The 22,796-nt window shown below is 51.8% G+C and overlaps 1 protein-coding gene across 48 annotated transcripts in view; it reads left to right on the forward strand.

The window, feature by feature from the left end:
• The window catches only part of LOC121453246 (CUGBP Elav-like family member 4), a 275,079-nt gene that overhangs the window by 209,378 nt on the left and 42,905 nt on the right, over positions 1 to 22,796 (forward strand). For 29 of the 48 annotated variants that reach the window (XM_041659794.1, XM_041659808.1, XM_041659809.1 and 26 more), the window contains exon 3: positions 9,104 to 9,182. In XM_041659794.1, the coding sequence (XP_041515728.1) occupies positions 9,104 to 9,182 (79 nt within the window). The remainder of the gene's footprint in view (positions 1 to 9,103; positions 9,183 to 22,796) is intronic. The other 19 variants (XM_041659803.1, XM_041659804.1, XM_041659799.1 and 16 more) reach the window with 1 other exon arrangement.

The following is a 22,796-nucleotide window of genomic DNA, read 5'->3' on the forward strand; positions in this document are numbered from 1 at the left end:
AGAGACCCTGGTGGAATTCTCTCTTGTCTCAAACAAGCAGGGAACGCCCAACACACAACAGTGCCCAGCTCCTGCCAGTCTTAGCAAGAACAGTCTGCCTCTCCCCTTATCCTCAGTGACTCTCCTCATTCTCATTCTCTGCAATCGACCCTCTCGCTCTTTGTTATCCCTGATAAGCCCGCACCCCTGCCCTCCAACCCTAATCCTACCCAACCTGAGAGTCTGGGTTTCAGGAAGGAACAAAGGATATAATGTCCACTATGTGATCATGGAAAATCCAGGAGCATAAGAGAGACTTACTGGCCACAGTCCACCCTTGTCCCGCCCAGGAGCCCAGCTCCTACCACATGCCTGACTTCACAGGTCCTTTCTCACAGCCAGAAGGCCCACTGCTATGATAGGATCCAGCCATGGCCCTAGAACTAGAAGCTCTGTTGCTTCTGAGCAGCTGTCCTTGAAACCCAGCACTGTTGACAGTGGAGAGCAAAGTATCCCGAATTAGTGATACACAGTGCCAGTGGGCCGGTGGAGGAGATGGCTCAGTCAGCAAAGTGCTTGCCACGCCAGTTGACAGACCTGAGTTTGACTCACATGAAATCCCAGACCCTATGAAATACACCTGTAATCCCAGCACTGGGAAGGCAGGGCCAGGAGGATTCCCAGGGCTTACTGATCAACCAGTCTAGCTTACTCACTGAACTCCAGCTTCAGCATGAACTCTTGTCCCAAAAGATAAGGCAGATAGCAATGGAGGAGGGCTTCCTGTATTGGCCTCTGGCCATTACTCAGCATGCGCACCTGCCCACACGTGTGCATTACACACCACACACAAAGTCATGGGTGTAATCAAGTGGGCTCAATCATGGAAGGCTTGCAAGAGGTGGAGGCAAAGCCTTAGGATTTCCTGTGTGACAGAATAAGAGGGGATGCAGGATGGAGGAGGGGTCTGGGAGGGACCTGGAGGCCACCTCAAGCACTTTGCCTAAGGAATGTGTTGAAGGCCTTAGTTGGCAGGTCAATTGGAGAGGGCACTAAAAGGGGTGAAAAGCTTGACAGGGCTGATGCATCTTGACCCAACAAGCATCAGATGGCCTCCTTGGATCAGGGAGCGAGGATAGAAGCAAGATTTTATTAAAATAAAAAAAAATCTTGTCTGGAGGGCTTGCATTTCAATGGGCTCTAGATTTGCATATTTTAACAATAACCCTGTTCTTCTGTCTGGTCGGGACTGCTGGCTGTCTCTCTAAAGGGTGATCACTGCTTCAATAAACCCTTCCTAATCCAAAGGTACAACACTGGCGTCGCTCTGCTGGAGGGCAGAGGATTAAAAGGTCCTTTCTCTTTGGTCTAGAAACAAGTCTGAAAGCGGATGACCCACTTCTAGTCTCTGGGCACTTCTGCCAGACCCAGGGACGAGGGCGATGATGTCACTTGAGAAAGGCCTTGGTCATCCATTTGATGAGCATGTTAAATCGCACAATGCGTGTGTGCATGTGTGTTCCCTTGCAAGTGCACATGCCCACATGTGTGTGGAGCAAGGTCAACTTCAGGTGTCATTCCACAGGACACTGTCTAGTTTGGTTTTTGTCTGACAATTTAAAATAGCTATATGATGGACTTTATTTGTCTCTGTCCACAACCCCTTCCCTCTCCCATAGGAACCTTTCTTCCCAACAAGTTCCCCTTGTACTTCCAAGAACTGGACTGCTTCAGGGATCCATGTGTCGCCCTTTGTCAGGCGCCATGGAATATTCTGTGCCGTTCCCCAGGCTTAGTGTATGTAATGCCGAAGCGAACACGGCTTAGGTTTTTGAGGCAGGGTCTCTCACTGGCCTAGAACTCATCAATTCGGTTAGGCTCACCAACCAAGGAGCCCCAGAAATCTGCCTGGATCTACTTCCCCATCACTGAGCTTGATTATAAGCACATGCTGCCATGCCCAGGTTTTCACAGAGGCCCTGGGGATCATTCTCGGGCCCTCATGTTTGTACCACAAGTACTTTAGTAACTGAGCTATCTCCAAGTCCTCAGTAAGACTAAATACCCATTGTTCTGTGGCCGTGACTGGGCCCTGGATGTGCATCAGAAACAATATGTCTGTGGGCCTTCCCTGATAGTGTGGAGACAGGCAGTAAAGAAACCATCAAGTAGTCTGGGACCAGAACATTCCATCAATGCCACCAAGCAATGAAAGAAAGAATAGGGTGGGAGCAGACTTGAAAAGACAGCATATATATTGCAGGACCAAGAGGGGAAGCCAAGAGACCACAGGAGGGATAGGAGGCCAACACACAGAAAAGAGATCAACAGCAGCTATACCCCAGGCAGCCCTGGAAGTCTGCACCCTGACGGGCGGCCAGCTGCCCTGGACAAGTCATGGTGAGTTGCTATGGGTGCCACTGGGGGTGTCCACAGTCAGGCCTCACTGACGATGAAAGGCATGATTCCTTGAACCTCTAGCCCTTCTCTTACAGAGTGAACCATATGCAATTTATTAAGGAGGCAATTAAAGTAGTAATATTTTATAACAAACTACAAATGAGGCACACAGCCTTCATATTTCCCCTGAGAACCTTCCTCACCAGGGCAATGGAAACCCCCAGGCAAGGGCCCAGTGTTTCCTTCAACTGTGCCAGAGCCCATGACACACAGCCTGGAGTCGAACCCAGCACCACGTGAGATCTTGATCTCTTGGCAGTTTGAGAGAGATACTTTGGTCATTAATGTGTTAATTACATCATTTGTGTGAAGATATAGTTCAGGGAAGGCAGTGTGGGGAGCCATACACTTTTGTTCCCAGAGAATTTATGGGGGAGTTTCATTCTCTGACCATAAAGGGATCCTCAGCTCCAGATTTGCGTGCCAGCGGCTGCCCATCCTTAGTCTCTCTTCTCAACAAGTTGCTGGAGTCAGCTGACAAACATGGTGCCACTGGAGAGATGAAAGCAGGAGTATTGTAAGTTCGAAGCTAGGGTGGACTACATGGTGTGATCCTATCTCCCAAAGAATGTGAGGGGAGCTGGAGACGGGGGTTGAAGAGCATCTTTTAAAGAAACACCTTAGTGTGGCATTTCTCCTCTCAGAATGAACACAAGCTTAGAATTTAAAGCTTCCCTACCTTGGAATCCGCGAGGTTTAGCTTTGAACTTGTGTTTCTAAGTGACGTTCTGGGGTATGGTATAGTTTGGGATCTTTGCTCATGCAAAGGCTGTCTCCTACCATGCACTGATCCCCACACATCTGTATCCTGGATGTTATTTGCCTGTGCCAACCAGCAATGGGCAAACTCTAGGGATCAGGATGGAACACACTCATCTTTTGACAACCCAGGCTGGTTGTGCTGTGACCTGGCTGGTCTGTGCTCTTTACACCAGCACTGGCCATGTCCTGGAGACAGCATACCACACACCAAAATCCCTTGTCCCTGCCCTGGTAGTCCTCACCTGCAAACCAGGGAGCACCTGGGGGCTCCAGACTGCCAGTGGGAAGGGGAACCTGGAATGAAACACAGAGGGCTAACCCTCTGAAATCAGGCCAACTATGCTTTTTCCTACACCACAGGGCTATTTCTGCCCACAGACACAGGAAGCAGGAGACGCTGATCGTGCCTGCTCTATAATGGGCGCTACCTTCCTGTATTCTTTTACCTTCTTTCATCCCGACCCCCAAGCCAAAATGAGTTCTCTAAGGCAACAGTTACTACTAATCATGCATGCGCACACGTGACCCAGGAAGGCTCAGTCGAGAGACTAGGTCTGGCGGTACCAGCCTCTCAGAAGGGCCCATGACCTAATGAGAAATTATTTCCCTGTCATCAGGAAAATAGAAGCTGGACGGGGACACAAGAGGACAATCCTAGGTCACCTCCAGAATTGAATTTTGAGAGCTGTGGGCCAATGAGGGATGCAGGAAGGCTCAGCCTCATCCCAGATATCCATATAAGCCTTCAGGGAGCACAGGGCTGCAGAAGGTGCACATCTCTCCCTCTGATGATGGGGCACAGTTGATTGTTCAGGGACCCTGGGATGCCCCGGATGGCCCCGCTCTAGAGATGGTGTTCATTGCAGTCCGAGGTACCCTTTAAAGCTTGGGGAGAGGAAGTTTGTACAAATAAAACCAGGCTCTCATAAGAATCTGGTGAACAGCCGGGCAGGCACCAGGAGGAACCGAATTGGGGTGTTAATCAGAGCCATCTTCCTGAAGATGGATAGTGGCCCTGCGCCCTGGCTCTCAGGGATCAAGCAGCAGAGACCTGTGAGGAGCTGATGTGGCAGCGTAGAGCAGAGATGAGGCCACAGGGGTGCAGGAGGGGAGATGGAGTCAGGGAAGAGCCTGGCCTGTCTGTCAGTCTGCTGTCAGTCTGTCTGCCCATCAGCCACAGGTCTCTACCTATCCAGAGAGCCATGCCGGACAGGTGAAGCCTTTTGACCAGCTCAATCATCGTATTTATTCTAATTGTATCGTAATCGTCCCCAAGGAGCCGGGTTCAAATGAGCTTGACATTATTAAAATTTTAATGCCCAGTTTTCATAGCTGAATGAATATTTAAAGGATATGTCCCAGCGTACATTATGATGATGAAGAAATTAATGGAATGTCTTGTTTAATGCATGGTTATGTGTTGATGCAAAGAGTGGCAGAGGGAGGGGCGAGGGACAGGGAGACACAGTCAGAGGGAAGGGGCTGGGAAGGAGCCACCTGCTTGCCCACCCTCTGCCATGCCAAGGAGCAAAGCTGGCCCTAAATCCTGACCTGGTGAGACCGGCGCACTCTGGACACACCTCTCCCCAAAGCCTCCCCAAAGCAGAAGCAGATGTTGACAAAGCTGGTCCTGGGTGTGGCAAGGACAGGAAGGGGTCAGCTCCCTTCTGACCACAGCCACCTGTGCAGAGCTCAGGAAGCTACCACACTCAAGTCAGATCAGCTTGCTCCTTCTGAGCGGACTCTAACTGCAAGAAGACCACAGTTCCCAAGGAGTCTCCACAGAGGTTGGCACAGGAGCCTCTGGCTCCTTAGGGAGCTGTTCCTGATATAGGGAAGGTCACCCCAGCCCAGCCTGGAGAACAGGATCCAGAATGAAGAACACACCTTATGAAAATGACACACAGTGTCTTTCTCAGGGAGCTCACACTGGTGGAAGTTGTTGACGGATGACAGGCAACTGTGAGAAAGGAAAAAGTGAGGACCAGTGGGGTCCTGAGGAGCAATGTTAGCTGCAGGGAGAGAGCAAGGTAGCCATTGCCTCTTCAGGCCTCCCTTTGATCATCCCGCACTCCACAATCCCACCCCCCCCCACACCCAATCTCTCTCCCCTTCCTTTGGTGTCCTCCTGGCTCCTCACCCTCTGTTGTACTCGGCCTTCTCATCTCTCACGGTCTCTGCGGCCTGACTTGGTACTCTCTACCCAGGCCAGATGCTCAGCCCACACTTCCTTCCTTAAGGCGGAACCAAGACTTGGTAAGGCTGGACCTATCCAGAACAATGAGCAAAGGAGGGCAGTCTTCCTGCACCAGCCTCCTGTGGAGAGCTTGCTGTGGCTGGGAACCCTCCACCCCACAGTCAGCATTTGACTTCTGATGTAAACTAAGAAAGTCTGAGCCTGCATGCTACCTGGGCCACCCTGGCCAGCATTTTAGGCAAGCCCTGCAAAGGCTGCTGGGACACTGACCACCCTCAGTTGCAATAGGAAAGACAAAGTGGCTCCAGGAATCTCAGCTCAGTGGGAGGCAAGTCAGTTCTGCTCCTATGGTCTGTGTGGAGAAGCCATGGGTGCCCAGCCTGTGGCTGAGGTTTAAGTGACAGGACAGTGAGAACCTAGATTTCAGCCAGGAAGCCCTCAGTGAAGCTGGGGAGAGGGGTAGGGGGCAATGAAGAGTGAATGAGCCCCCAGTAAACTTTCGGGGAGGTCTACGTGTATTGTCCAGGCCTGGCGTGGGATGAAGGAGTCTCTGAAGGGGATATGCCTAGCCTAACTCAGGATTGTAAGCTGAACATTCTGAGTGGTCAGGTGCCGAGGACAGGGCCAGGGAGCGGCTGCAGAGGGCAGGGTATCTAGAGTGGATGGCTCCGTGCACATGAAGAAAATTTCAACACCTTTCTGTTTGTCACGGAAATTAGGACGTATCATGTCAGAAAGATTTCTGTCCCAGACCCTGGCAGCCTATAGGGCTCTTCTGAAGATGCCGGCCTAGAACTCAGAACCAGAGCCATCTTCCCCACACTGTTGCTAAGGATAAGGACGCTTGCTCACACACAAGGTCTTGTTCACACCTCTGCCTGCCTCACTGAGACAGACTGACACCCCTCCCCGCCCACCAGTGCTCTTCCCCTCAGCTCTTCATCTTGGTTAAGGTCTCCTTAGGCCACCCCTGAGCCCATCTCACCTGACTCCCAGCATCTTCCAACCCCAGAGGCAGCTTTCCAGAACACCGGGCTCATGCTAAGGCTTCCATTTACCATCTATGAAACTCTGGGCTGATGTCTTCATCTCTTTGAAGCTCTGCTTCCTTGACTGCAGTGACTCTATTCCCATATATCCTAGTGGGTATCATAATCCAGCAATCTAATGCATGCAGCCAAAGCCCCCCCCCCACCTCTCATAAGTGGCTTTCCACCCTCAAGTGTGCATTTTATCTGGAAAAGAGCAGATTCCCTGTAAGATCCTTCCCTCAGTCAGACCTCATGGACCAGATTTGCTGGGGCTGCTGGGTACAAGCTACTTGTGTGGTTTAAATTACCAGAATGTATTTCTCACTGCCCTGAGGGATGGAAGTTCTAGAACAAGGTATGAGCGGGCTTGGTTTCGAGTGAAGTCTTTCTTCCTTGAAGAGAGTCACCTTGCTGTGTCCTCAAATGGCCTTTTTCCGTGTGCATAGGTCCCTGTGTTTCCTCTTTGTCTCATAAGGACAGCAGCCATGTGGAATCTGCAGTTTTTACCTGTTGTAACTGTAGTCACCCCCTTGACGCTCTTTGTTTTGCCCGATACAGTCACAATGCGGGCTCCAGCTTCAACGTTTGAATCGATTTGCAGTGGGGACCCTGTTAGCCTTAGAGAAAAGAACATGGAGCAGGACACTGCAGGCCCAAGGAATGGACTTGAGGGAGGACGACGTGGAAACGTGGGGTGGGAGCATGCAGGAGACTGTGGAAGAAGCTTCTACACCAAAAAGATTATATACAACTTGGCAGCCCAAAGAATGAATCTGTACCAAATTACCCTCACTACCTGGACGTTCTGTATTCTGCATTACTGTCTGGCCCTTCTTGGGCAGGGTCCCTAACAGAAAGGTAGTCATTGTGTCCCTGATAGTGGTGCCCTTGAGTCTCCTGGTAGCATCCTCATCTGGTTCCTTCCAGCAAGACAGAGATAATATTCCCAACCTCAGAGAACTGTCTACTCTGAAAGTACAAAGTCTGGAGAGAGACAGGTGTGAGAGAAAACATGGTCGTAACTGGGTGCCTGGGCCCAACTCTGCTAAGCCCTCAGATGGGGAGGGGGAGTATCCCTGGTGGGTTGTGAAAAGAGACAGCTGGGGCTGGAGCTCAGTGTTAGAGCTCTGGCTAGGCAGCCAACAGCCTGAGGTTCAATCCTCAGTGAGATGCTGCACTTCAAACAGCAAGCTAGGAGTGACCAAACTCTCCCCTGGGTCCCCTCTCCCGTACTGTGATTCCTGGCCTTCTAGACATTTCCTTCCCTTTAGACTTTGGACGGACTGTCTTGCTGGGGATCCAAAAGCACCCTGACATGCTTCCACACGCTGGCGGTTTGCTGTGCTACAACACTCCTCCTGTGGCTGGAGGGATGGAGCTTTTTCATTCACCCCTTTACAGAGCTGTCCATCACAACCAGGCAGCAAAGCAGAACTGCCCGGCCCCCAGAGGCCCATTTTGCTGGCCTTGGCTCCTGCGTCTTCTCCTTCCCTGTCTGCCCTCACTCTGAATCCTGGATGCTGCCTCTGTCCTTCTTTGCGTGGCTCTGCCCTTCCCCTGGCCTCAGCTTCACCTTGCTGAGTCACAAACATCCTTCCTGCAACCCCCAGTTGTCTTGATGCAGCCAAAACTCACTTCAGATCCTAGACTGGGAGGCAGGAGGCAGCTTGTGACTGCTGGTCCAGGCCCTGGAAGGGAGGGGAACTGGCAGCAAGGTCTTAAGGTTCAGTGAAAGCAAGTGCAAAAATAGTCTTTGCAGACCCTGCCACAAGGCAGCCTGGAGAAGCATGTGACTGCCTCTTAGCCTTGGCTTCTCTGTCTTTAAAATGGGGGTGTTTTGCCGCTCTCCTTGTCTCTTGGGGCTTGTTCTTGTGAGAGAAACCCAACTACAAAAAAGGGGTCATGGTGGGGCATACAGGAGAAACATGGTTAAGACACAAAGAACTCATTGTGTGGTTTTCATAATTTTTATTGTCTGGAATATGGCGGGAACCCAGGGCTGGAAAGACCTCTCTAGTACCTTGAAGCTGGCGTTTAAACTGTGGTTTGAGCCAAGATGCTTGGAGTTTAGCGACCTCTAGTGGCCAAGTGTAGTATTGCACCAGTTTCAGGCAGTCCCGTGCCCCAGTGCCCTGAAATCACAGAACAAGAAAACAACAAGAATAAGAAAACTAGTGGTGTCTGCTCCACCCTCGGTGGACCTCTTTGACTACCTTCTGGAACCCCAGACACAGATGTGGGAACCAAGCCCCCTGCCACCTCTGTCTCACAGGCCAGGCTTAGAGATGGCAGGGCCTGAAGTCAGACACCTGCAGGAACCAGCTCAGCAATGCCAGTTGTACTGAGGGACCTAAGGCTGGACCACAGGTGTGCTTTGGGTACAGGAGGGCCTTCTGGGTAAAGAGAGGAGAAACGGGTGTGCGATCACCCTTAGATTCTGGTATCAGGCTATTGAGAGCTATTCAAAGAGGGAGGAGCCATATAGCTTCTCCAACCCAGTGGGCTTTGGAGGATGAGTTGGTGGATGAAGACAAGTGGCACTTTGGGAGACTGTACCTGCTTGTCTCTAGGTGTTTGGGTTCTCAGTGTGAGAGTGTCTTGCACACTGGCATCTGTGCACTTGAGCACTTTGGTCCCAGGCTCCCTGTAATGTTGTTCCTCTACTCTGTTGCAGATGAACCGGCCGATCCAGGTGAAGCCTGCGGACAGCGAGAGCCGAGGAGGTAGTAGCTGCCTGCGCCAGCCCCCTTCACGTGAGGGCCCACTTGTCTCTGACCCCTCCCCTTCTCCTCCCTTCTTCCCACCCTGTCCCGCAGCTGCGACTCCCTACCTCTTCCTCTTCCTGCTGCTTTTCCTCAGGTCTGAAGGCTAGGGGGCAGGCCTTTGTTGTTCTGGGTGACTGACGTGGAAAGACAATAGGGAGGGGCTAGGCGACCCGGCCTGCTGGTGGGAGGAAAGGGTTTAATACTTGTCTACTAGAGAAACAAGGAGCCATGTAAGAGCTATCCTTTCCCATCCTCTTCGTTAGGCAAAAAAGAGTGCCTGCCTGAGTGTCGTCAAGGAAAACTCTCCGGGATGGGGTTTGAACACTACCCTGTGAGATACACAATGCTTGCAGCCTTGTTCTAGGAGGAGTCAAGGCTGTCCTACCCACCAATGGCAGGTCCCCACCCAAACACGCACAAACAGCAGGTGGTGAACTGAGCAGCCACTCATGAGCCTGAAACCCTAGAGGATAGGGAAAGGGAAAGGGCACTTGCTTCCCGCCTTGACCTCTCTTTGACCAGGGAAGGGTCTCTCCCAGAGCAGGAGCTGCCAGGGGGAGCGTCCTAGCTCCAGTTACTACTGTGATGAAACACCATGATCCAAAGCAAGTTGGGGAGGAAAAGGGCTTACACTTGCACAGTCCATCACTGAAGGAAATGGGGCAGGAACTCCAACAGGACAGGAACCTGGAGGCAGGAGCTGATGCAGATGCCACGGAAGGCTGCAAACTGGCTTGCTCTCCAAGGCTTGCTTGCTCAGCTTGCTTTCTTAAAGCACCCAGGACCACTCGCCCAGGGGTGGCCCTCCTTGTAGAGGGCTGAGCCCTCCCTGTGATCGCGAATCACAAAAATGATCCATGGTCTTGCCTACAGCCTGATTTTATGGAGGCATTTTCTCAATCAAGGTTTCTGTCTCTCAAATGACTCTAGCCTGTATCAAGTTGACATAAAACTCGCGAGCACATAGGGCTTAGAGAAGTCTTCCTACAGCGTCCATTAGGCAAGAGGGAGAGTATGGGGATGAAATGGGGCATCGGTTTAGTCCCAACCACCTTCTGCCTCCTGCCAAGTCTCCAGGCATCTTCTGTCAAGCCTCCCACTGAGGTAGAATGTGACCCCAGTGCTTGCTGGCTGCTCCCTCTCCAGACTCAGGAGCTTCTACCCCTGGCTTTCATTACTCACTAGCTTGGCCAGCCACTTAAGGGGGTTCTCTTTTCTCCATCCTCCTTCTCCCCTAAAAGCTTATAAGAAAATAAACTAGACCAAAGACACTTGAAACTCAGATTCAGCTGTCCTGAAGGGAATCTGCTGTGACTAAAGGTGGCACTGGTCCCAGAAGACCCCCATGAGCCCTCTGTTTCAAGCTGCTTACCTGGCTCAGGTCCTTCTTGACCTGAGCTTCAGGTCCTCCAGCAGAGCTCAAGCAGACGCTTGGGGCCTTCCAAAGACACCTCATGTCTTAGGGCATGAACACATCTCCCCCATGGCTCACTGAGCAACCCAATCACCCTGATAACTGAAGGGAGCAAACCCACGTGGCTCCTGCTTCCCACTCTGGCTCCCTCCTTGATGGAGGCAGGATCACATCCTGGCTCAGCCTCACCCAGGGCTGAAGAGACCCATGGCAGGGATCAGGGTCTCTCTTAGAAATGGTTTCTAGAAGGCAGACCCGGTGAGAGCTGGGTGCAAGTTACCCAGAGGTGCGGCACCTCATGGAACCGTATCCGGGGAGCCACACTACCGAGTGTAGCTCTCAGGCCCAGGCAGGCTGCTTGGACTCTCCGTGCCTGCAGTGAATGCAGAGAGGGACCGCAAGAGAATTCGGAGGAGACAGCACGAGGAACTGTGACTTCTAGACGTGAAGGGAAGGGATCCCCAGAGCTAGGGAAGAAAACGGGAGGCCCTAACAAGGAACGCTGCACCTAGAGAAGCCTCAGAGGGGTCAGGCAGGCCTGGCCCCAGCAGGTTCTCCAGAGCCAGCATGGGTGTGGGACATCTCCTCAGTCCCAGCCCAGCTGAGTGCCTGTTCTAATGCTCTTCACCCATCCCTTGCCTGGGAGGCAATTGCTCTCCAGCTCCAAGCTGCTAACCTCATCCCTTTCTCCCATATATCTCCTGCTCTGACACTTGCCCCAAGCCAGATTAATCAGCTCTTTTATTCTTGCTGCGGTGGAAGGGGGTGGGGGGGGGAAGAGCCAAACCTAAACATCTATCTATTAATTGCATATTCAATATTAAACAGGGAGATGGTCCTGAGTCAGCACTATCACCAAGCTATTTTTTTATAAAAAAGAAAGTTGGTTTAAAATAATTTAATATCCATTAAATATTTCTTGTGGGGAAGGGAGGGAAAGGAAGGAGGGAAAGGTGGGAATGGTTAAATGAATAAAGCAGAGGAGAGGTGTGGAAGGAAGGGAGGGTGTGGTGGCGGGGAGGAGCGAAGTGAGTAAGAAGGACGGGTGAGAAGAAATGGGTCGGGCAGAGGAAAGGGTTCCTTCGGGAAAGGGTTTGAGTCATGAGGACCTGAGCTGGAGCATCCAGCACCTAGGTAGAGAGCTGAGCATGTGAGAGGCCTGTGATCCCATCACTGGGTCATAAAGGCAAGGCGTGCAGAGAGAGGAGGCTCCCAGGCTTCTCCGCCAGCCAGTCCAGTCAATAGGTGAGCTCAGGTTCAGTGAGAGGCCCAGGGTCTTATCACAATAAGATAGAGTTATGGAGGCAGGTATCCACTACCAGCCCCCATGCACGCACGAGCTGGGAGAAGGGCCTTGGGGGATGTATGTGTGTTGGAGCTGGGAGGGCAGAAAAGGAAGCACCCCAGGAGCAGGTGGTGCTGCTGGGTCCCACCCAGCCCTACCCAGGCTGCAGCTGCATCGCAATACATGCAGCTCCGCTTCCAGGTCACTCAATATTCCATCGACTTAGAACCTGGGACACACATGAGCCTCTATGATCTCCACTCACCTGCCTTCAGGGGGTCAGTAAAGAGACTTTGTCTGGAGGAGAGCTTTTCCCCACACCCCAGCACACAGAAGCGACTGCTAGCTCAGGCACCCCAAGGTTCCATTTCCCATTCCACTTCTTGTGCTTCTAGATACATCCCATGGTCACATGCGGTTCTGGGAACAGGCATGGGCAGGTGTCAAGGGAACTGTAAGTGTAAAGGCACCTTCTTCCCCGAGGAGCTCCAGTACAGATGAATTGCTTAGTCAGGCTGACAGGAACAGGAGCAGAGTTCCTCCCCTCTTCTCTTCCAGCCATGAGAACCAACGAGAAGCCTGGGTCCATCAGAGCCTTGGGCTAACAGGTCACTGTTCCGAGATGCCCAGACTAAAGCTGACAGGTCTGGCCTTTGGAAGGCCTCCAGCGGAACCAGGAGTAAGGTTCCCGTCTTCCAGGGTGTGCCCCACTGTCCTCCGCTCTTAGCTCTAGAGAAAGCTCACAGGCAAATAGACACAAAAAGTAGAAACCGCTGTGGCAGAATTAGGCCTAATTGCTTAAAGATATGACCAGATTAAATCAGCAGTCGCCTGACCTTTGGCTGGAATAGGTTAAACCCACATTAAAAGGACAGGCCAAGTCTCTTCCTGCTAAGCAGGCTGTATTTTCCCCAGGCCAGGGAAGGTAGACTGAGATGGTAGCCGGAGGGCATCCAGAGGAACTCCAAAGAGTTCAGGGAAAGGGGTCCTGTGAGTGAGGCAGGAGGGGGGAGCTTTTTAACCCCATCCTGACTCTTACCCCAGCTGCAGGGCCTGAGGCAGACTAAGGAGGGAAGGAGACCTGAGCTATGGTGGAAAGGAACATGGAGAGCTAGCTCTGTAAGAGTTGTTGTCACACCCCCAAGGAAGCTTCCAGAAAGTGGAAACCTCTCCCTCCCCAGGCCTCACAAACATTGCAGTCCTATCTGCTCCCAAGTCTTCTTTTGTAGACTCTGCCTCTCCACCTCTCTCTCTCCCTTTCCCCCTCCCTCTCTCATTTTTGTGCCCCTCTCGATCTCTGCTAGAACTAAACAGGGTAGGGAAGTAAGGGGAGGATTGTGGCGGGTGTGAGCCCCACCCTCGCCAGTCATTAGGCTTCCCTCGCCCCCGTGCCACCCCAGGCAGGGGCCGGCCGAGTCAGCGAGCTGTGCTCTGGTAGCCTCTTACTGCCCCCAGTCCACAATGGCATCTTCAGAGCATCCTTTTCCTCACGGCAGACATGCCAGTGTGGCGGTGGAGTCCCGCTGGGCCAGCTAATGAGGTTGGACACGATGCCTGTGATGCAGATCCCAGGCCCTCCCTGAGGCCACGTTCCCCACCATAAACCCAGGTCCCATTCCCTCCTCCCGGCCCCTCCACCATCTGTAGCCCCATCGGGTCCTGTGGCTTTTGAAATCCTATTACATTCCTCATTTCTCCTCCAAGCATTATTCTATTTCTAAGCAGGCAGACCACGTGTGGTCTGTAAAGGTTCCCAGAGGCTTTGGGGGACCAGCTGAGGGGTATGAGTCCAGGCAGGGCAGCTGTCTGCTCCTGCAGTGGTTCTGGCCCAGGCACACGGCTGAGGGAGACCTACGGCCATAACTATTGACCTCCAGATGCTGCATTTCCCACTTCCGGGCTCTTCTAACAATCCAATCCTCTTATGCTCCAAAGGCCATTTACAGTGTGTTCTGACGGAATGGACTTGCAGGCTGACCCTGCTTTGTGGAAAGGCACCATAAAAAGTGCCCATTTTCCCGTCTCTAGAAGCAGTGAATGACTCACTGGCCGAGGGCTTCTGACAGAACACAAGCCCCTCCAGGTTCTGTGGAGGAAAGCCCTGAGGCCAGGCAGGTGGGAGGGTGGCAGAGCAGAAGAAGGCTGAAGGGCCGTGCCGCCAGCCTGAAGCTATCCTGGGTCTGTAGATCACAGGGCTTTGTCCTGATTCCACACACACTGGCCTCTAGTTTGGAGCTGCAGAGGATCGAGGCCTGAATAGAGTTGACTCTAGCCAGCAGAACGTGACTGGTGACAGAGGTCTCACAGCAGCCAATGAAAGGAGCTGTTTGGCAACACCTTGGAGCACAAAATGTTCACACTTTAGCATCCCCTGCACCTTCTGAGTCTCCATAGCAGTCTTGGGAGCTGGACTGTACAGTACACTCCCTTATCTGTGCCCATTTGTGTGTGAGTACGGGTGTGATTTGCTCGTCCACCAAAACTTGCTTCAGAACTGGGACTCCCATGTCTGTTCTGTGACATGGGGACTGTGAGAGTACCGTCTTTTTCCTCTGAGCTAGTCCCATGAAGGAGATACCATGGCCAACCAGGGCAGATAACTTCATTTTTGTCCAGGACACCAAACCATGTAGGCCTGGAGAGGCCCAGGAAGCAGTCTACCCCAGTCTCAGTCTGTAGAGTTTGCCACACAAGTGTGACAACCTAAATTCAATCTGCAGAATCCCCCTGAAAAAGCTGAGCAAGGTGGCTCACATGTGGTCGCAATGGTGGACAGGTAGACAGGTCCGTGAGGCTCACTGCATTCAAAAACAAAAAAAAAGGTGTGTGTGTGGAGGGGGTTGGTCAGCAAGATAGCTCAGTGAAAAAGGGCACCAGCACCTGCTGCCAAGCTGGCCACACTAATACCCACATGGTAGAAAGAGAGAAGAGATCCTTTCTAGCTAGTCTCAGACCACCACACATGTGCTCTGCCCTTTCCCCAATCAAGCACACAGAATTTAAAAAAAAAATTAAAAGACGGCCAATTGAGATTTAAACTAAAACCAAATTGTTTTAAAAACAAAGCAAACCAATGTGGGTAGCACCTGAGGAACAAAATGTTAGGTTAACCCAAGCACACATGCATACCACCACCGCAACACACTCTCTCTCTCTCTCTCTCTCTCTCTCTCTCTCTCTCTCTCTCTCTCACGCACGCAGGCAGGGAGGGAGGGAACAGAACAATTCCACAGCCCCCTCCCCCACCAAGTCTCCTGTCTCAGGCCTGTTTTGACCTCCTGTTACCATGGGAATATCTCAGTTTGTATCATGTTTTCCCATGAACCAACCCCAAAGCCCATGTCCCATTTTCATTTTGGACTAATGTTGAAGGGGAAAAAATCCACAGCAATGTTTATTTTGAATGTAGGATCACAGACCCAGGCCTAGGCCCATCATGCCCTATGCATGCAGTCTGAAAGATTGGGAATGATCAAGAAATGGCAAACCTATGACTAAGCCATACTGTCCAACCAAAGTGTGGCTTCCCTACCGGTAGATCAAGTTCTATGACTCATCTACAAACCCATTTGTGCAAGGCTCATTCTACCGTGTGGCTTCTATTCTCAAACCCCCAATTTTCTGACTTAAAGGAATCTTTGTCTCCTTTCTTTCCCCACTGGAAAAGGAGTTTTGAAAGCTGAGGCCCTTCCGCTAATTTATACAGCTATGGCAGACAGACCCGTGAAGTCAGGTCTTTGTGGCTGGGGAGCTGACTCTATGGGGAAGGGTCCCCAGGGAGGCCCCAAGGCACTCCAGTGGGGCAGACACACATTATAAATTACATCTGTAACTCCCACCACAGGTGTGAAAATATAATTAACTGCGAATCTGCCGAATGCAAATGGACTCTCGGTTTTCAGCTAGGGGAAGGCATGCGGCTTGATCTGCATTTTCGTTCTAAAGTGGGTTTTTCTGATTTTGTCTTGTTTTGTTTTGTTTTAAGCATCAAAGTTGAGACTCAAGCTCCTCAACAAATTCCCTCTGGTCCCAGCTAATTTAGCAAACAACGGTTTCGGGGGAAATGGGGTATTAATCATAGCAAATGGCCTTCTGGATGATATTTAAAAGTGCCTCCTGCCTGTGCGCCTGGGAATAGGAATGACAGAGAGAGGGGACTGGGCCCCCTCTGGTGAACCATCCCTTGGCATCCTGTCCCCTGCACTGTGTGAGCACGCAGGAGGATGTTCTCACTTCTAGGGAAGATGGGGACAATGAGAGAGAGGAAGTGCTTCCTTGTTGGGCAGTCCGCAGCATAGGAGCGAAATACCCAGTGTGTTTTCGGGCTCCTGATGCAACTCACCAAGGCAGTTTGACAAGACTAGGGGCATGGATGAGGGTCACAGGGGCAGAACAGGAAGAGGGAACAGACTATGTGAACCAGAGATGGGAGTATGAAGCTGAACTTGCTCTGCGGGGGGAAATGAGCTAAACCCAAGTAGGTGAGGGGCTCCTGGTGAGCAAGGATGGAAGATGTGCGGCTTTGAGGGTTTAGGTAAGGTATGGGAACCCCGATTTTCACAAGGGGCTTTGCACAGAGGTGTTTAGGTAATGGGGAGCACTCATAGACCCGAGGGTTAGGGAGTAACATGGTACAAGTGGTGCTCTTGGGTTGTTCAGGCATGTGGAGCAAGGAGCCCGAGTAAAAAGATGGGCCCAAGCTTGGCATCTTCGTTCTGACTCTAGACCCCTGCCTTTCCCACAAAGCTATCCATTCTGCGAGCTACATGCTCTGATTGCAAAGAGGAAGATAACCGTCCCCTAAACTTCTTTTTTAAGATGGAGCATAGTAGGAAAACATGGGATGTCCCCTCATGGTAGCTGTAGCTGTTGTCGTGTTATTTTTAGAGTCTGGTATGTGAGAAAAAAAGAGATGCTAGCAGGATGAGAACCTCTGATGAGGTGCGGTGAGTCAAGCGCAAACTGAGATTGTATACCACCCCAAGCTCCACTGGGTTAGGTCTATGCATTACCGGAAAGGAGCAGGACAGGGGAGGCTCCCCAGAGGTGGTGATGATGAGATAATAGGGAACACACGGGCTGTCACAGTAAAAGCATGCAATCGGAGACAAGGGTGGCAGGTATGTGGGTGGCATTCCAGATATTTTTAAATCTGGAGCAGAATGGGTTTGGTTGGAAAGGTGTGTCTACTTAATGGACTAGAGGAACTGAACTTGGTGTGTATGTGTGTGTTTGTTGGTGCATGCGCGTGTCACGATGCATGTGTAAAACCCGGAGGCGGACCAGTAGGAGTTGGTCCTCTCGTTCTACCCTATGGATCCCGGGAACTGATCTGAGGCCATCAAGCTTGGCAGCAGGTACCTTTCCCCGATGGGCCATTTTGCCAGCCCTACCTTGTTTTGTTGAGATAGGTTCTCTCACTGGCCTGGACAATGTCAGAGTAGAGAAATACGGCTCTAAGATAGGACTGCAGGCTTGGGCCAAGGATACTGTGAAGAGAAGGGAGGCCCCAAGTCGCTCTTATATATACAAACACAAGTAAGTATAGGTGTGCATGCTCATTCTTCTGGATCCAAAAGGCCTTGGCACTTGTCATTGTATTCTAGAGTCTGCCCCTCCTGGCCTAAGGTTGAAGATCCAGGGCTTTGTCAATGCACGCAGCAGGAACTGCTGGGACTCTAGAAGACAGACAGAGACAGTGGTGCTCCAATACTGCCACCGAGTCACTGGGTGCTTCTAGCATGAGAGCCTCACACCTGGCAGCAGCCCAGTGGCCTTGACTGAGTAGCATCTCCATTTATGGAGTGAGAAACAAGGGCTGGGAGAGAGTTGACTTCCTGAGACAGACAGCAATCATTAACCCTTCTTGTCTCCATCCTTCTGGTCACCTCCACATCTTGCTCACTCCTCATGGAGCTCTGGGACTTCTCACAACCACTCACTCCAATGCATATCTTCTGAGCCTCCAAACTCACCTTCTTATCCACAGTGAGGGGGCTGGAACACGGTCTACAATGGCTTCTCTTATTCCTTGTCCAAGCTTTTGGGGAACAGGGGTGCAGGGGACTTCATAGAGTGTCTAAGGCTGGATATACTTAGGTGCCACTCAGCTGATAGAAGGAAGAGCCTATCTATGGCCATGTAAGTGTGGAGACCAGCTGGAAGAAGCAGGAAGTAAAAGCCCATGGAAACTCCACTTAGAAATAGCAGCCTGAATCACCAGGGCCTTGCCCATCTGGAATACAGAATTGCAGACATCAACAGGGATCCATGCTAAGGACAGCCTATGTCCTCAACACCTTGAACACCACAACCTATCCCTGGGTAACTGGTTTGGGTGTCTCAGGATGCTTGAAGTTTATGTATAAATGGACAATTGCAGTGACTTTCCACACCAGAGGGTACCCCTTAGCCCGCAGAGCTTATGAACCATAAGACAGATGCGTGGGTCTAGGAAGCTAATTTCCAGCCTCTGTTGGGCGCTAGGCTCTGGAGAAGCTCACAGGCTAGACTGGGGAGATCTGTTGAAGTATATGTGCAGTGGAGACAGTGTGTGCCAGGGACAACCAGAGCAGTCTGAGTGGCCTTCTGGAGGCTTCTCCGTGTTGGAGAGGATTCTAAACTGAGATTCCACCGAGATAAGAGATGCAAGCCCCACGGCCTCTAGCTTGTCCAGGGACAAACAAGAAAACCGCGTGGTTCAGGAGAAGAGTCCTAGGAATACCAGAGTATGTGTTGGAGTCTGGCTCCTAGAGGAAGAAGAAAAGGCCTGGGTTCTGTGGAAAAGTTTGGGTCCACAGGAACAGGATGTGGGAAGAGGGCCAACAACAGGGAGGATGGCCATTATATCAAGAGAACAAGAAATCCATGCAGGCTCTGGCCATGAGGATAGGAAAGAACCATGAGAATAAAGATTCAGGAGCCCTTCCTCAGTAGGAAGTAAAAGTCTAGTACCAAGCAACCTTTCCCCTAGGATCTGCTACCTCCCAGTACACATCCACCCTTGCAGCATGCTTGACTCTTCCCAGTTACCCAGCTCCATGCCACCAGTCCAAGCCCTCCTCACTCCACCTGCTGATCTGTTTTCTTTAGCGGTCCCCTCACTGCATCCCCAGCTCAGACACCCTCTTCTGTCCTCTGCACGCACTATAAAGTCAGGCATGGTGTTAATTTCTCATCTCCGTGGAGACTGTTCTCTGCTTAAAGAGAGACATATCCACCATCCTCAGAGCTCGTTTGGGGATGGGTGCCAGTCTGTGCTTGCTCCACAATGCCAATCTTGTGCCCATGGCTGAAAATGCTCTCCCCTCCCTAGCTGGGCCAGGTGGCGAAGCAGCCTACACTTCGGGCTTCCTACCCGCTCTGGCCCCACAAGCTGAGGCAGGGGTGGGCAGGGGGCTGGAGCCACTGACATTGGCATTCTCCTTGCCGCACATCTTAATAATTTAATGGCTATTAGCAGGGCCACTGTTGTGGGGGAGGGGCGCCGAGGGAAGATTTATAGAGAGAATTCACTCCAGGTTGGGGTTTTGTCTTCCTCTGTTTTCCTGGCATTTATCATGCATGTTTTAATTTGGATCGGAGAGTTGCTACCATCTGGCCATTATCGCAAAGAAATATTCATTTTCGCTGAGTGACACAGGCTCCATTCATCACGGAGCATGCTGATTGCCCTGCGAGTGTGGGCTGCACTTTCTCCTTCACTGGAAATGAACCTTGAGCTGTGGATGAGGTCCAATGTGCCTGGAGCAGTACAGGGTGACAGCTACCACTGACCCTCCCAGCCATACTGAAGCTGACAGGAAAAAGTGGGGGGAGGAGCACCTCCCTCCCTTGGCCTACTGGAGGTCTTGGGGGCTCCTTCCGCCTCAGCCTCACCCTAGGCTCCTGACAATCAGTTCTCCCAGCAGCTCCTCTATCTAGGGTAGTCGGGTTTCAGAAGTGGCAAAGAGCACCTCTCTGCTCTCTCCTTGGGCACTGGCTTCTGATGATGATCTGCCTAGGGTCGAGTCTGCCTATGCAATTTTCCCTTACCAGCACTCTACCTGAGAAGTGCCAGTACACGCCAGGACCAGGCGCGAGGAAGCAGGAACTCTTCCTTTGCCTTTCGTCCTATGATGGTGCCATGGGATCAGACCTCAGGGAAGAGATGAGTGTGCCTCCCACTATGGCATTTCCTTTATTCCAGGCGCCACTCAGCAGGGCGTGGCAGCAGTGTAGGCTGAGAGCCTCTGGAATGTGAGCTCACAGATGTAAGGCCTGGACTTTGAAGGGACTGGTATGGCATTCCACGGCTGGGCAGGGTCTCGCTCGAAATTCCTTTGGTAAGCAGTCCTTCAGGGCCACGGAACAGACACAGGAGGAAGACCCTCTCTTCAGCTACTGAAAGGCACAATCCAGAGCACTCACAGCTGCTCAGGTCCCTCCTGGGTTTCCTGCCATGACGGGGGAGTGGGGGGAAGTGCAATAAATAAAGATTAGCATGTCTCCTGTGAGGCCACTCATATGGTCTCAATGAAGACTGAGATTCCTAGGCATGAAAACATGGACAGAGCTGTGACCCCTTCCCCAAACCCCCGCTAGACATTTAGGAAAGGAAAGACTAAGGGGCAGAAGTGACACCATGGAGTGAGGGCTGCCTTGCCAGAGAGGCGAAATTTGGCAGGAGAGCTTCCACCTGAGGAAGTTAAGCTCTCCTGGTTCTAGACAGATGCTCAGTGTCTGATATGTATTTCCTGGAATTCTGTCCAGGAATTGTGACCAGACCCAGGCTGATGTCCTGATACACCTGCCTCCACCCAGTCACAGGTGGAGCTGTGACTGAGTATGTGGGCAACCCTGGGATAGCCCCCCCCCCCCCGCCCCCTGTCTTTCCCAGCAGGAGGCAAATCATACGTGTAGGACTGCCCAGTTGTACAGAGGAGGCAAAAAAGATGCAGGATTCACTTCTGGGTCATCAGTGGATGACCTGCTCATGCAGGAAAAAATGTCAAGCTCTCTGACTCCCAGGCTACCTGACTCTAAGCAACACCCCTCTGAGACCCTAATGAGTCCAGTCAAGACAGCCCTGGTCACTGGCCACCCTAAGTCAGTGGGGAGTCTCCTTGCATTCTAAATGTGGCAACTTGCCCACCTGTCTCTCTCTAGACAGTTGTTTAGTCCAGCATTTGTTGAACTAAGTTGGCTGTCCCTTAAGGACTTTGTCCTGACTTCCCCAGCGTAAGGGCTTGGTGGCCTGAGCTGTGGAAGATGGAACTATTCCTTAGAGGGACAGAGGGGGTAGGGCTGAGCTCTCGCTACCAGCACGCAGCGCTCCCCTCCTCCCCTGGAACTCTTTCAGTGACACCAACAGCTCTGAAACATCTGCTCCTCCATCCCGGGACCCGCAATTTGAATAAATTATCCCGACGTGGAGGCAGCCTGTTATTAATGGCTCGAGATTTATAAGATGCTTTAGTTTAATAACGCTGTGGCCCGGCGCTGCGCCACTCCTGGATATTTTTATATTTTGCCCTTCCCCTGCTCCGGTGTCGCGCCACCCGCAGCCGCCTCCTGGGCTGAGTCCCGGAACACTTCCCTACATACTGGTCACCCACCACAGCGCTCAGTGTTCAGTGGTGGCCGCCCAGTGCCACCAGCTCCTGCCTGCTCCCAGTCCTCTCTCCGGTAATAAACGCGTGCGCGAGTCTCCTTTACGGACCTCCTCGCACAGATGTCAGTTTGGGTGCCCCTGGCCCCGCTCTTGCTCAGTGAAAGACCAGGCGACTAGATGGGAAGGGTGAGGCCCTGAACAAAGAGTCCTGTGCCCGCGCACAAGGTGCTCCTCTCCTCGCTGCCTGTATACTTTCCCTTTGAGGACATGGCTGAAACCTGGGGTTTCCCCAGTTGAAGGCTGCTGCTTATTTCTTCACTCAAAGCGTTTGGTTATTCCTTCTTTAGTTTGTCCTTCCGGTAACGACCCTCATCTTTCAGTCCTGAGTCCCTCCCAAGTTAAATGCAATGTTTGTGTTTTACAAACCCAGCTGCACGCGTCTGCAGGCCCTGCCTCCCTGGTTAAGGGTCTCCCATGGTGCTCACCTATGGCTAGCCCTTCTGGAACCTCTCAAGTCTGGAGAACTGTAGATGCTCCCCATGAATTTTCAGCATTAGCCTCCCCACAAGTGTGTGTGCCCATCTAAGTGGGTGAGGTCTTCTGCAAGAGCAGGGAGGGCATGCTCCAAGGAGAAAGCAGGCTGAGAACCTGCTAGCTGGAGACGGAGGTGGAAAATGTTGACTTTCGAATAAATAGCCAATGTCCCCAGCGTGTCCCAAAGTAACATAGACCAGAGGCTGTGATGTGCACAGACATGCACCTCGAAGGAGGGGCGCGAGCTCAGGGGCCCCTCCTCACTCCAGACACACATATCCCACAACAATTTAAAAGCCTGCTGCCGGAAGCACTCATGAAAGACCGTGTTTGAGAGTGGAAGAGAAAGGCATAGGAGCAGCCTATACGCTCCACTCCGAGTCTCAAAGTCACTGACGTGGCAGACCCCAGCAGGGTCTTGAAAGATCTTTCTCTGCCAGGGTCAAGCTGAAGCATGTGGCTTATCGTTCCCAGGGGGCATGGCATGGGATGTGGAAGGGAGTTCAGACTGTACCTAGCTTATCTTCCCACTACCCCCTCCCCATGTCCCTCCACTGGGTTCTGAAGGCTACTGGAAAACTAGCTTTTGCTGCTTCCCATTTGGGCTAATGTAACCAAGGAACTCTTGCCTTTTGCTAAGAGCCCCACTATTAGAACATAATTACTGCTTAAAATGACCTTTAAAATATGTTTTAAATTCAAAATGTCTTTAAACCCTCCAACGAACACCATTTTTCAATTTCAACAACTGTTTTCCTTTTGGGGAGAACTGAGGGG

The sequence above is a fragment of the Microtus oregoni genome, unplaced genomic scaffold (assembly GCF_018167655.1).
Source record: "Microtus oregoni isolate MIOR12 unplaced genomic scaffold, Mior012 000011F_ref0000422, whole genome shotgun sequence".
Taxonomy (NCBI): Eukaryota; Metazoa; Chordata; class Mammalia; order Rodentia; family Cricetidae; genus Microtus; species Microtus oregoni.